The 14,180-nt window shown below is 43.3% G+C and overlaps 1 protein-coding gene across 1 annotated transcript in view; it reads left to right on the forward strand.

Moving 5' to 3' along the window:
* The window catches only part of HEG1 (heart development protein with EGF like domains 1), a 64,425-nt gene extending 53,331 nt beyond the window's left edge, over window positions 1–11,094 (forward strand). The window contains exons 16-17 of the mRNA XM_019652223.1: window positions 3,634–3,808; window positions 5,836–11,094. Coding sequence (XP_019507768.1) covers window positions 3,634–3,808; window positions 5,836–5,985 — 325 coding nt within the window. The 3' untranslated portion in view covers window positions 5,986–11,094. The remainder of the gene's footprint in view (window positions 1–3,633; window positions 3,809–5,835) is intronic.
* Window positions 11,095–14,180: the final 3,086 nt, after the last annotated feature.

Here is a 14,180-nt window from a genome sequence, read left to right on the forward strand (position 1 = left end):
AGCTCCAGGTTGAGCTGTTGTTCAGCATCTTAGCTGTAGAGGGCAGTGTCACTGGCCCTCATATGTGGGATCCGAACCGGGGCCCTCTGGTGTCCGAAGCCAGCTCTTAACCAACGCGCCACTCGGCCGGCCCGGGACTTTATTTTCTGTACTAAAAAGGAATATCCAAAAGCACAAGCAACAAAAGAGATAGATTGGACTGCATCAAAATTAAAAACTGCCATGTAGGGCAGGAAATTTTTTTCCTTTACGTTTCTAGGTTATTTGGCTGGTCTAATCATCACATTAACATAAGACAGATTAATGGGAGAAAAACAAATTTAATTACATACATACGAGGGTGCATAAATATATGAGACCCACAGGCAATCAGGCATTTGAGGTTTATATGCCATCCTGAGTTAAGGAGAAGCGGATAGGGGGTCTAGGACTTCAAAGGGGAGGCAGACAATTCACAGGAAGATGAGAAGAGCACATTTTTTGGCAAACAAACGTTTGCCATGCCATGCAGAGACAATGAGTCACAGAGAGGAATTTGATCTCCAGGGCCTGCTGAGCTCCCCCATAGCTTACCACACCTAGCCATACTCTTTGTAGTTATCTGGTGATAGCTCTCTTCCTGTACCAGGCCCTCCATCTAAATTCTTTTAGGCAGTTAAGGGGGAGGTAGAAAAGCTCTTCCTGAGTCTGTGGGGCCTGATCGTCTTCAGCTCAAAACGGTCTGCATGCCAAAGTGGCACATTCTAGGAAGACTTGTTCAGATCCCTTTCAGCTTCAAAAATCACCATCAAGAAAGTTAAAAAGACAACCCACAGAATGGGCGAAAGTATTTGCAAATCATACATCTAATAAGGGACTTGTATCTCGAATATAGAAAGTATTCTTACAACTCAGTAATAAAAAGGCAACCCAATTTAAAAATGGGCAGAGGACTCAAATAGACATTTCTCCAAAGAAGACGCACACGTGGCCGATAACCACGTGAAGGGATGCTCAGCATCATTAGCCATCAGGGAAACGCAGTCAAAACCACCATGAGAGAACACTAGAGTGGCTATTTAAAAAAACAAACAGGAAATTACAAGTGATGGTGTGAGGATGTGGGAAAATTAGAACACCCATTTACATTTCCACTACTGTGGAAATGTAAAACGATATAAGCACTTTGAAGCTGTCTGGCAGTTCCTCAGAAAACTAAACACAGAGTGGCCATTCGACCTAGCACTTAGCACTTCCACTTTTAGATATATACCAGGGTGCCAAAAAAGTGTGTGCAAGTGGACACTTCAGTCAACGTTGCTCAAGCTGTAGTTCACCGTAATCAGAAGTGTCTGGATGCTGATGGTAACCACTTTGGGCACCTCTTGTAATTTCAGAAGTCAAATGTGACTTGTAGTCATCTTTTGTTATTGGTATATATTGAGTATTACAATTTTAATACAGTTTCCCTTTCTTAAAATGTGTATACATTTTCTTGGCACCATGTGTATGTGTGTGTGATCAAGAGAAATGAAAAGTTATGTCCACACAGAAACATGAGAAACATGTACATGATGTTCATAGTAACATTTTTCATAATAGCCAAGAAATGAAAATAACCCCAATATCCATCAACTGATGAAGAAACAAAATATGATATACCCATACAATGGAATATTATTCAGCCATAAAAAGGAATGCAGTACTACAATAATATGTGCTGTAATGTGCATGAACCTTGAAAATACGCCATGTGAAATAAGCCAGTCACAAAAGACCACCTATTGTATGATTCCATTTGTAAGAAATGTCTCAAATAGGCAAATCTAATAGAGACAGAAAGTATATGAGTGGTTGCCGAGGGCTGGGTGGGCAGGGAGAGAATTGGGAAGTAATAGCTAAGGAGCATGGGGTTTCTTTTGGGGGTGATGAAAGTTTTCTAAAATTGAATGTGATGATAGTTGCACAACTGAATACACTAAAAACCATTGATTGTACACTTTAATCAGGCCAATTAAGAAACAAACAAAGATGAAAGGGATCCCTGAAATATTTGAGCAGTAGAGAAGTTGTCGCTGGCACGGGGGATGAGCAGAAACTCAGCAGTATGCTTGGCTCTGGCTTTCTGGAAGCCAGTGGGATGGGGTTTCGACTGGAGAAGGAAGGGAAGGGACAGAGTTGGTCTCCCTTCTCTGTGATTATTCAGATAAGGGATCGTTATGACCTTTGATTTAGATGGTCATAAATGGCAGGAAATACCCTGACATAACAGATGGACTGCACGCACCAAAATAGGAAGCTGCCTTTTGACCATTGATATCACATTTTGTGATCTCTATCTCCTCTATCTCCAGTAAAGCTGCAGAAAGCAAGTTGCCCCGGGTGCCCATTCGGGAATGCAGGCCTCATGGTGCAGCCTTTGCTTGTCGTTTACCAAGCTCCCACCAAATGATCAAAGATAAAGTATATGAGTGGAAATAAAATTCTGGGTATGAGACCAGGAGCTGCAGAGATAAAACCCAAGTGCTCAAGGGGACATAAGCCTCATATCTGCTAGGTGTCCTGTGTCAGGTAGTGAGGTAGTGTAGCCATTTGGGACAGGAGACTGTGACTGTTGGTCACTGGGAAGGGAAGGTAGTTGTAAATGAGTAAGTCATTGTTTGAGATGGGGTGCCCCACCCTCCAGGGGCAACACAGTGGCAGGCCTGTTCTGAACTTGGAGGAAGGGACAATGCCTAAGCCATATGCCAGACATTTGGTTTTATGATCCTGAGTTACGGCATGCTTTTCCCAGAAAGTTTACTTACAGGAAAATGAGGTAGAAGGAAGCAACTTCAGATTATCTTAACTAGGGCGAATATAACTAAAAATGTCTGATAGCAGGCCTGTTAGATAGGCAAATAACACATTTTTGAACAATTTCTAACCGATCAACTCTCACAAGTAGGGGACTTGTCCCAGAGTTTCCCTGATCCACTTAAATGAGACTATGTATAGGTTATAAATAGGTAGGCTTTTTTGGCAAACAAAACATCCTGTTTGTATGGTTTCTGAATTAGCTTCCTGCGGTAAAACAGCACTAGCCGGGGAGTTGGGAGGCCTGAATTCTAGCCCCAGCTTTTCTAGTAGCAAAATGTGGCCCAGAGAACAAGTCGCATCACAAAGCCAGAGTGGCACCCTTCGCAGAGCTCCAGTTTTCGTCAATCTACGTGAGATCTAGGAGCACATGTGTAAGTTATGATGTTCAAGCTAGTCTGGAAGCGCCGGACTAAAGGCCTGAAGGCCTTAAGGCCTTTCCTTTATGATTCTTAACTCCCTGGCTGGCCCCAAGAAGCAGTGATCTCTGTCCCCAGAGGAGCCTAAGTCAGCTCCATTGCTGCTGTCTTTGAGAGTTCTGCCCCTGGGAACCTGGCCTCTTGGATTGGAAGACGTTTTTTTCATCTTTTCTTGCACCTAATTGCATTTTTACTTGTTTTGGGCGAATACTAAAAATAATGACAACAATAATAACATTCCTAAGTAGGCAGCTACAAAGCAATATAATGGTAGATTTAGGTCTAATTCACCTGGTAAAAGATTAGATGGCACTTTCACAGATATCATTTCTTTGCAGAACTTCTTCATGTACCTTTTCAAATATTGTTTACCCCACAGAAAGAATAAAAATGACATAAGCAAGCTCATCTTCAAAAGTGGGGATTTCCAAATGTCCCCATATGCTGAGTACCCCAAGAACCCTCGCTCACAAGAATGGGGCCGAGAAGCTATTGAGATGCACGAGAATGGAAGTACCAAAAACCTCCTCCAGATGACGGATGTGTATTACTCGGTGTGTATTCACATGTCCAGGGTGACCTCAGGCTCCTCCAGTTCCCTCTGAAAATTAAGGGATCCTGTTTTGTGGTAGTAAAAACACAACAGCTAGTTAGGGGTTAAAGAGAACAACAGCTTAAACCTCGTGTTCACATAGTTTAATATTCAGTTCACTTACGATCTATTTTCATGGTGTTTGTTTCGACATTGAGATAGATCGGCTATTTCCACGGAGCACATTACTTTTTTTATGGGGTTTTAGCAATAACCCTCTTGTTACTGAACTTGCCTTTAAGTTATCGGATTGGAAGCGGAACGCTAGAGAAAGGATTTAGTGATACTCAGCCTTTGGCTCTTTCATTTTTATCTCTTTATTGGCCATACTTTACCTCATGGGGTTGGATAGTTGAAACGGAGGGATTGGAGAAAGGAATAAAGAAAACAATTCGATGTCATCCTCAACCAACACATCTCAGAGGTTTAGAAGCTGATGTACTCAGCAGGTCTTTAATAACGTGCCGTGTCCTGCCGTGGACACAGTACAGACGGGAAACACCCTTGGACCTTTGCTTCTTCTGTCCCACATTAAATAATCCATGTCATACTCCAATGCCCTGCTCAGTATATTGCACATTACACTACGTCAGCCATAAACATATACGGGATATCTGAGCTGAAAAATAAATAGATGTTAAGTAACTTCTTATGTCATGTGTGGCTGTTTGAGCTATAGCAATAAACATAAAACCTTGCCCCGCAGGGACTTAATAGCACTAGGTAATCCTGTGACCGAAACCGCAATCCTTCTGGTCGCTATGGGGATTAACCAGGAGGGTTTAGACTTTGGATGGGAGGGGCAGGTTTGTTCATGCTAAGAAAGCTATTTTTTTCGATGGTCTCTTTGAAAAATTTGAACCTGAATGAAGAATAAGAAGACATAGGGGAAAGATAAATGTAGACCCAAACTTAGCTCTAGTTCAGATGTTTCCATTGATATTTCTGCATAAGGAGTTTGTTTTGCTGTCTGTCAGGAAAAGTCCTTTTACGCTAATAACTTCTGCCATAATTACGCAGGTGTCATACCCAGGTGTGGCCACACATTCACACCCTTTGCTAGGGTCTCCTCAGCCCCAGCGTGGCATGACAGCTTAGCAACAACAGGCCTGCAGAGTCATAGCACCCAACTTCACTGTGTTTCCATGGCGTTAGCTAAAGCCTTAAATAGATGTAGCCAAGAACCTGAACAAACTCTGTCTTTATTTCACAAACAGGCTGAGCGGCGTTCTGTAGAAGCAGAGTATAAGCCTATGGCATGAAGCTGTCACCTGAGTGAGAGCGCTGTCCCTCACACTGGTCTCAGGTGTACACTGGGCTTTTCTAGGGTTCATGCTTATTAAATGCAGGCTCTCATGTTTTATTTCCGCCAGGCAAGCATTTTCCCCTGGTGGTCCTGAATGAGGGCCTCCTCAAAGTAGCCAAGTTGTTCTCAGGGGGCTGCTTCTGCATATCAGGTAGTCACAACCCACTAGGCCAGTACCTGCTCAGAGAGACCTGAGAATCGCTGCTTTGGGGTCCTAACTACACCTCTGGTAGGGGGTCATATGACCTTTCGAAGGTCAGTCCCCCATTCATGGCTGGGACAGTCGAGTTCAGCCAAATGCCAGGGAGGATTTAAAGCCATTGTGTTCCACAGAGAAAGATACTTTTTTAAAAGGTCAAGCTAATCAGATAATAATTAATCTTGATCATAATCAAGATAATCATTAACCTAGGTCTTTTTTCTATGTTGGTCTAAAATCACTGGGCTGTCCTTGATTAATGTTTTGGTTTTTTTTTTCAATCCCCTTTTAAAATATGGGCAAAGGTATCCCAGTTTCCATAAAGAAATGGCCTAGTGGGTCCTGTCTTCTAGGTCAGACCTCGCTCTGCTATGTATAGCTACCTCCGTCTTAGGATTATTAAAATGTAGCACTCTTTAAAAACAAACAAACAAAAAAACTATTGAATACTAAATTGACTTTTTTTCTTTTCTTTGGCCACCAGCCCACAAGTGTAAGAAATCCTGAACTTGAACGAAACGGACTCTACCCGGCCTACACTGGATTACCAGGATCACGGCATTCTTGCATTTTCCCAGGACAGTATAACCCATCTTTCATCAGTGATGAGAGCAGGAGAAGAGACTACTTTTAAGTGAGAAGACAGAGGGGCCCATTGCTGTGAGCGAGTGGCCCGGGACCCCTGTTGCTCAGAGGACTGCACCAGGGGGAGCACCGCCGGCTGGCTGCTCCCAGGACTTGGGGAGCCACACTGGAGTGGCAGGAGAAAGTGGGACAGGCGAGAGGGGCGTGACCACAGTGGGAGGAGACAGATGGAACCTGTGGACATGGCACCGCAGGCTGCTCATTTGTTACTGTGAATGTGAACATAGGCCAGTACCAGGGGCGTCTCTGAGTGACCGCAGCTTTGGCCACTGGCTCCAGGGATCATGTCTGCGAGGGCAGATCATTAGGCATCGTTGCAAGGACCCAGTTTTTTCTTAGTTTGCACTTTAGTAAATTGGGTAGTGAGCTCTCCTTTTGGATGTTTTTCAAGTCTGTTCCATGAAGGCCTCTTTCCCCCAGACATGTCCATAGGCCTCAGTTTGGTGAATCATTTACAGCAAAATCCTGGCTTTTTAGTTGTTTTCCTACCCATGTGCTATACAACCCATGTGGTTTGGAGATGCTGTAGGTTAAGTTAACAATATTTTAATATGTTTCTAGGTCTTGTGCTACGGTTTCCAAGCCAACCCCCCTAAATGAAGCATTGAAATCTGTGAGATTTCACAGCACACAACCCCAGTTTCCTTTTTTCATCAGGGTGACACACTGATTTAAGATTGGTTTCCTTTTTTTTTTTTTTTGAGACTTTGCCATTAAGTCTCAGATATGTCTGGGTCAGAGCAAAACGGCTCCCATTTGGTTTTAGTTAGAGGCATCCAGCTGCCCCATCGTGAGGTCCAGCAGGCAGCTCCGGGCCCTGGAGGAAGCCCCAGAGCTGCAGGTGCTGGGGCATGGCATGGTGTCAGGGACTCTGGATTTCGTCTTTGAGGCCGAGGCCGCTCCATATGGAGTAGAAATGGAAAGCTGAATGCAGGTTGGATCTGAGCTGGTATTTCACCACTAAAGGAAAAGCAGCTGGTGTAGTCCCTACAGCTGAATGTGGTTAGAGGAATGGGCTGAATACGCAAGTTCCATTTCCTGAAACACCAAGAGCTTTGGGAAGCCGTGCGGATTCCTGAGGAAGACTAGAGCTGGGACGGAGCCACACATAAGTCTGCTTACCTGCTAGCGCCGCGACTTTGCTTCAATCCCTGATCTGGCCCACAAACTCGGTGTAAACTTTTCAACCAATTGCTCAAAGCTATTTATTCACTGAAGACGTAACTTATTTTCACTCATCCAATAATTTGTATCTCTTGCTACGACTACATAGTTCTCTCCAGAAATATGGTTCTAATTCAAGTCAGTATTGGAGAACTAAAAAGACTTCTGGCCAGGTAGGGGGTTGAGAGTTTGCCTGTGGGAAGGATATTCCACGTGTCTTATTTATTATCCCTGTGACATGGGTCCTGAGAGAGGGGCACATCCAGTGCCCAACGTCTTTAACTGCTCCGCATGGAACTGTGATTATTCTCATCACCTGCTTTTGAAATATCCTAGTTTTGGATAAAGTGAAGAGAACACAGAGGATTGTATTCTTACTCTGAAGCTTGCAGCTCTGTGGCACCCACATTTTTGGAAATGGGGTAGCCTTTGGGGACAGTTCTGTCCTGGGCATGGTTGTTTCTTCAAGGTTCTCTAATCTCTTCAGAATGTATCCAATCCTTATTCTTATGTAACTCGCATCCTGACAGTTTTAAGTGCAAACTCCTATATCCCGTGGTCTCCACAAGTCATCACTCTGTGGCAGCAGGAATGCTAGTGAGGTGTGAGGCCTCTTAGTAGTTAAACTGAACTCATCTCACAAGATACATACAAAAAGAATTTTGTTTTTGTCAGTGAATGCCCACTTAAAATTCAGACCATCTCCTTTTTGAAATCTTGGGTCCTGCATCTTTCTGTCGACCCGTTCATACAGCCCTTTGTGCCTCATGGCCTTGCATCTAACTGGAGAGTTCCAGGCTCCTGCGCTCGGCTCACCTGAGCCAAGAGCCTTGATTCCTCCTGAGCTGGCCCAGCTTCCTGGTTCTTGATCAGATCCTTGCTCATCTGCAGGACCCAGAGCCATGGTGGGGGTGCCATTCCCAGGTACATGCGTCTGCCATCTTTAGCTGACATCACAGCTGACAAATCATCTCCTATATCAGTGCCAGAAGCTATAAGCTCCACAAAACGTAGTGTTCTGTCCCAGAAGCATCCTTGAGAAGAATCCCAAAGTCCAGAAAAGAATGTCCTGTGAGTTCCAAGGTTGCTTTTCTGTGAATGGGTTTTGTGCGTATGAAGTGGATTAAGAATGTTGTTTTTCTATTGTGAAAAAAGCAGGCACCTTGCAAGATTGAGTTCATGTAGTATCTGCAATTTCTAGGGGGCTTGTGGGGGTGGGGAAAGTGCACCTCCAGAGTGAGAGGGTCTAAGAAGGCATGAAAACAATGTGACTGTTCGGCAGTGCCAACTGCCCATCCTGGGTGAGGAAGGAAGGGGCTGCCTCGACTCCTGCTTGGAGGTTGTACCTCCAGAAGGGTCCTGCCTGGGCCCAGGGAAACACCTGGTAGGACAGCTGCAGCCTCTGGACTGAGGGCACAGGGCTAGATGCACCCTGGCAAGCAGAAGCTCTGAGCTCTGGCACAGGAGCGCAATGTCAGCCCACACCCTTGGAATGTGTGATTCATGCACACAGAAATGCCAAGGTCCTGTTTCAGGGCCCCACAGCTGGGATAAGGTGGGAGGAAGGGAAAAATGACTCTTAACTGCCCACGAGACACTTAAACTTCTATAGGGAAGAGTGGGGCAAAATGGAACCCATGCATCCATCCGGTAGCATACTGGAACAAGGTGACTCAGAGCAGGGCGGTGATCACCTGCTGGCCTCCCAGCATCTGTGGGTTTTGTTGACGCTCCTAAACAAAAGGTCTTATTTCTCGTGTCTTTTCCTCTTTCCCATGAGCCAGCCAGGGCATTAGAGACAAGGTAGGAAGTCTGAATAGTCACAGCGAGCCTCTCTGGTTTTCCCACCATAGCCAGACTCCCTGCAAGGTACTTGGCCTCACCACACCCTTTATGAGGTCGGCACGAGCGTGCCCATTTCTTGGATATGGGAACCTTCAGAAAGGAGAAACGTCTTGCCTTAGAGAGCCAGAATTCAAGTCCTTCTGCCAGGCTTGCTCTGCCCACTGTACCTCCCCGCCTCACCTTCCTGGTGATGCCTCACCATCCAGTGGACTTTGTCAAAGAGGGCGTGAGAGAGGGGGCTTAAAGTGTAAGTTAATCTTTATAAAGAACCTTAATATTATTAAGCAGTAACTAAACTAATGATAGGAAGTGCAAAAAATAGTGGGTCCCCTTTTGAGAAAGTCCTTTCAGGTTGGTTGTTACGTGTACTTCTTGGACACTTGTGGTCATCATGAACAAAATAGTGGCTGGCTCGTGCTTAGCAAGAAGCATATTGGTACGTGGCTTTGGGTGTAGGAGGTATAAGGTGATGACCTGGGTTTTTGACAAACACAGCCGGACTTAGATGTCCATCTGAGGGCCACTTTGCCTTTTTCTTGTGGTAAGGGCATGGCTCCCACATACTGGAAGCGTATTTTTTTTAATGTTATCAGAGTTGGGAAAATATTCAGTTGAATGTTGTAAATGCTGACAAGTCTTCCTCCTGTGGCAAAAGTTTATTTTCAGAAGCAGTTAAGTCATGTAGAGTTCAAATTGCTGAGTGGATAGTGTAATCAAGCTGGCTGATAGCATTTAGGGTCAAAAACTGAGATGTGATTATTAGGTTCTTGAAGAGGTAATTGCTCAAGTAAGCCCAAAAGGGAGGGCAGCATCTTTGCAACACAGGGCTCAATGGCTGCCCAAGAAAGTGTCTTTGAAGGATGATATTTATGCAGATGTGAGAGTCCCAGAGCAGACATGGTAGGGGAATCCCTTGCACATGACTTTTGGGACCGCTACTAAGCCATCTTGTCCAGTGGTGAAGTGCCTGGGTGTTCTGTAGCTCTATGAACTTCGCCTGGAAAAGCAAGAACTGTATAGTCCAGTTGCTCCTGGCTTAGTTTAGCCTAACACACCCAAACCCTGGGTTCGACCCGTAGTTCTAAAATACTTACACTGGTTTCAAAACTAAAGCACTTTGGAGAGAGAGAGAATTTCAGGATTTTCCATCTTGTTTAAGACTACCCTTAATATCAGATATTTTTTTTCTATGTGAAAATTTTTGTGGGGATTAGAAGGGACATTCCATTTTCTCCTTCTTGATGAAGCATCCTGAGGTCCTTGTGTGCATTTTTGGAAATGGATACACAGTTTTGTAGAGTTGGTTTTTGAGTACTATATGTGTTCCGTTTTTTCTCTCTCTCTCTCTCTCTCTCTCTCTTCGCAAATCCCCAAGGAAACTGGCTCAAATACTAGGAACATTGAAGGATTAAATACCAGTTAATTTGTTATGCTGAAGTATCTTTTCAATAGTGTTACAATCCATCTTATTTGGTATAAACTGCTCACAGAAAAACCTGTGAAACCGCAAGGGACAACTTAGGTCTGAAAAGAAACAAATCTGTGACTGACTTTATCCCGTTGGCATTTTTAAAGAGGACATATTAGATTCTGGTTTTATCACTGTTTTTTAGACACGTCTAATGCGTTTCAGATGTAGTCATTGGGTAGGAAGGCTGGGACCACACAGTGATATGATGGAACCAGTGTACCTGGGAAAATAACCTGACTCATTGATCTTTCTGTATTACCTTGGCCTGTTTCGTTACAAAAAGATCTTTCATCATGAGTGGCTGTTACGTTTTCTTAATATTTGTGTTGCTAGATTTATGGTTAAATGAAGCATATAGCTGGAATATGAACTTTCTGAGTTTTCACATACTGGATTTCTCTTTGCAAACCTTTACACCTTAGCCCCTGATTGATTGTGTTAAATCCATTATGAGAATGTTATTTAAAGTTGTACTATAATTACAACCTCCACTAATTATTCAGTACTGTAGCAGCAAAGTATTATTTGTAAGAATTGGGTTATTTTTATACATATCCACTATAAGTCTGGCGTTCTAGTCAGTAAAATGATGCAATAAAATAAATATCATTTTTGTTATGTGTTTTTCTCGTAAAAACAAGCAAACCAGATAGTACAGCAGGTTATTTCTCATGAGGACATCACTTAAATCATGGCCCTCTTTGCAGTAAACTCTTTACAGTGACCTCTTAACATGGAAAATGTAGGGACTGAGTCATTTCTGCATCCTCAGTGCCCAGCACAGAAAGGAAATATACTTTTGAGGATGGATGGATGGATGATGGACGGATGGACAGATTGACCTAAACGATAAAAAAAAACTAATTTAGGTATAACACCCGCTTTTGTCTACTTTTCTTTCTGTGGATTCAGAGGCATAAGTAACCAATTCAGACACAGTTTCCTCCTGCATGCCTCTCACTACCACTCCATGCCAACTCTTTGCCTCTTAGAGGAGAAGCAAAAGTAAGTGCATCTGTGCTCTGTGGTGGAGAGAATCTGTGGAACATTAAGATGGTGGGCCAAGGGGACTTACACTTACAGTGGCCAACGAATGTAGCTGCCTGACTAAATACCCACAACTTAACTGCATGTAATTGAACTAACAAGACTATAAGCTGAGGTCATGGGCTGTATCTTATAAGATGCTTCTTTGAAGCACCAAAGTCTGGCTCAGCGTTTTACATGTGGGGGTCCAATAAACAGACAATTAAGGTCTGACCATTAAGTTCACGAATTTGTTGCACCGATGTTGCTAACCTTTTTTGATATCAGAGGGATTGTTCATTATGAATTTGTACCAACTGGACGAACAGTTAACCAAGTTTACTATTTGGAAGTGCTGAAAACGCTGCGTGAAAAAGTTAGATGAAAACGACCTGAACTTTTCACCAGCAATTCATGGCTCTTGCATCACAACAATGCACCAGCTCACACAGCACTGTCTGTGAGGGAGTTTAGAGCCAGTAAACAGATAACTGTATTGGAACACCCTCCCTACTTACCTGATCTGACCCCCAATGACTTCTTTCTTTACCAGAAGATAAAGGAAATATTGGAAGGAAGACATTTTGATGACATTCAGGACATCAAGCGTATTACAACAACAGTTCTGATGGCCATTCCAGAAAAAGAGTTCCAAAATTGCTTTGGAGGGTGGACTAGGCGTTGGCATCAGTGCATGGTTTCCCAAGGGGAGTACTTCGAAGGTGACCATAGTAATATTCAGCAATGAGGTATGTAGCCCTAGTCCTAGGATGAGTTCGGGAACTTAATTGACAGACGTATATAGAGGGTGCCAAAAAAATGTATATACATTTTAAGAAAGGAAAAAAACTATTAAAATTATGCTGATGGTAACCACTTTGAGCACCTCTGTAATTGCAGAAGTCAAGCGTGACTTACATTCATCTTTTATCAGTATATATTGAGTATTACAATTTTAATACAGTTTTTTTTTTCCTTTCTTAAAATGTGTATACATTTTTTTGGCACCCTCTGTAAATCAGTTGCTTCCTCGGATGCCTTTCATGGCAGGGATGGATGAGCCTCTCAGATTCTGTCAGCTTTATGAAAGAAACCTTGGCACTAGAGAGGCCAATAGTGATAGCTTGGAGCATAAAAGGGATCTATTGGCAGATTAGATCAGGATTGCAGCTCATCAAACATCTCTGAATGGAGATGACCAGCAGCACTCTCCTCTCCTGACCGGGCCCCTCCCACTGAGCTTGCCTAGCCCAGCAGTTAACCCCCAACTGAGATCTTAACAGAAACCCAGTACTGACCCATTTGCTTTCCTGCCCAGCTCAGCCACATATAAACATCACACAGAGATGCCAGGAATAAAGATATTTATGTTGATTTTTATTGACCTCATAAAAACACAGCACCATCACAAGGCCTGGGATCTGATAACTGGGACAAGACAGTTTCTAACAATTTCGTGGTTGATTTTCCCAGATTGTGACATCAGGCCTGAGTCTGCTCAGCTCTCTGAGATTGAGTATCCTGATCAGTAAAGTGAGGATAATTACAGTAATACCTTGGTTTTGAACATAATTTGTTCTGGAAGCAAACTACTCCTATTGTAAGACATAGCTTGTTTTCCACGTTAAAATGTATTAGAAATGTTTGCTCATCTTGCGGAACACTCGCAAACCAAGTTGCTCACAACCCAAGGTTTTACTGTATTGTCTCCTAGCATTGTGAGGATTAAAGGGGAGAATTCATATGAAAACACTCTATAAACTACAAAGAAACATGACACATATTGGTTCTCTTCCATAGGGCCCTCCTATCTCCAAAAGAAAGACAGGCAACTGCAGGATTAGTATGTCATTTTAATGCTGATTCACTAGTTATTGGTCCTGAAGACCTTGGACTTGATTCAACTTCTTGGAAGTCAATGGCATGTGATGATGGAAGGCAGAATTATCAGCAGTAGGTATTGACCTGGACACGATGAGGAAAATAATATGTCAAAAATGACCTTTAGCCTGAGAGGAAGTAGGGTCTTGAGAACATTTGAAGGGGGTGGCTCTAGGAGAAGAAAGATAGAGGAAAACCTCTCCAGAGGAAGTGGATGTGTCCCAGTACCCTTTGTGATAAGCATCAGTACTAAAGGTAGAACTAATACAAGCGGAGAAGAGATATGTTTCAGGACATTCAAGAGGAGACCTTTTTTAAATGCTTTAAAAATATTAAATACAAATTAAAACAACACTAGGAAGTTATAAAATAGAGAATCCCAGAATCTCAGATTTGGAAGAGATCTTAGCCATCATTTATTCCAACCACCCCTAAAAAGCACATACATTTCCTCTTATCTGCATAGCTGTCCCAGGAATAAAGAGCTTGTTTGCCCTGAGGAAGCCCCCTGCATATCTCAATAACTCCAACTACTACTGGGTTGTCAGAAAAGTCAAGACATATTTTTCTATAGTTTTCGTTGCAAAAATGTGTCATGACTTTTCCAACAACCCAATAGAAGGTCTTTCCTACCTTTCAACCAATTATTTTATTCTTCTAGGATGGGGATTCCTTTGGGGAGGGCAAGGAGCTTGGAGGGGTGGAGGAACTGGATTTAGGTTACGGCTATATGGGGACAGATTTGAGCAAAGAGCTAAGCAGGAGAGGAGAGAGAGGTGAGGCTGGGGAGGAGGGTG

Source organism: Hipposideros armiger, unplaced genomic scaffold (genome assembly GCF_001890085.2).
Source record: "Hipposideros armiger isolate ML-2016 unplaced genomic scaffold, ASM189008v1 scaffold_8, whole genome shotgun sequence".
Classification (NCBI taxonomy): domain Eukaryota; kingdom Metazoa; phylum Chordata; class Mammalia; order Chiroptera; family Hipposideridae; genus Hipposideros; species Hipposideros armiger.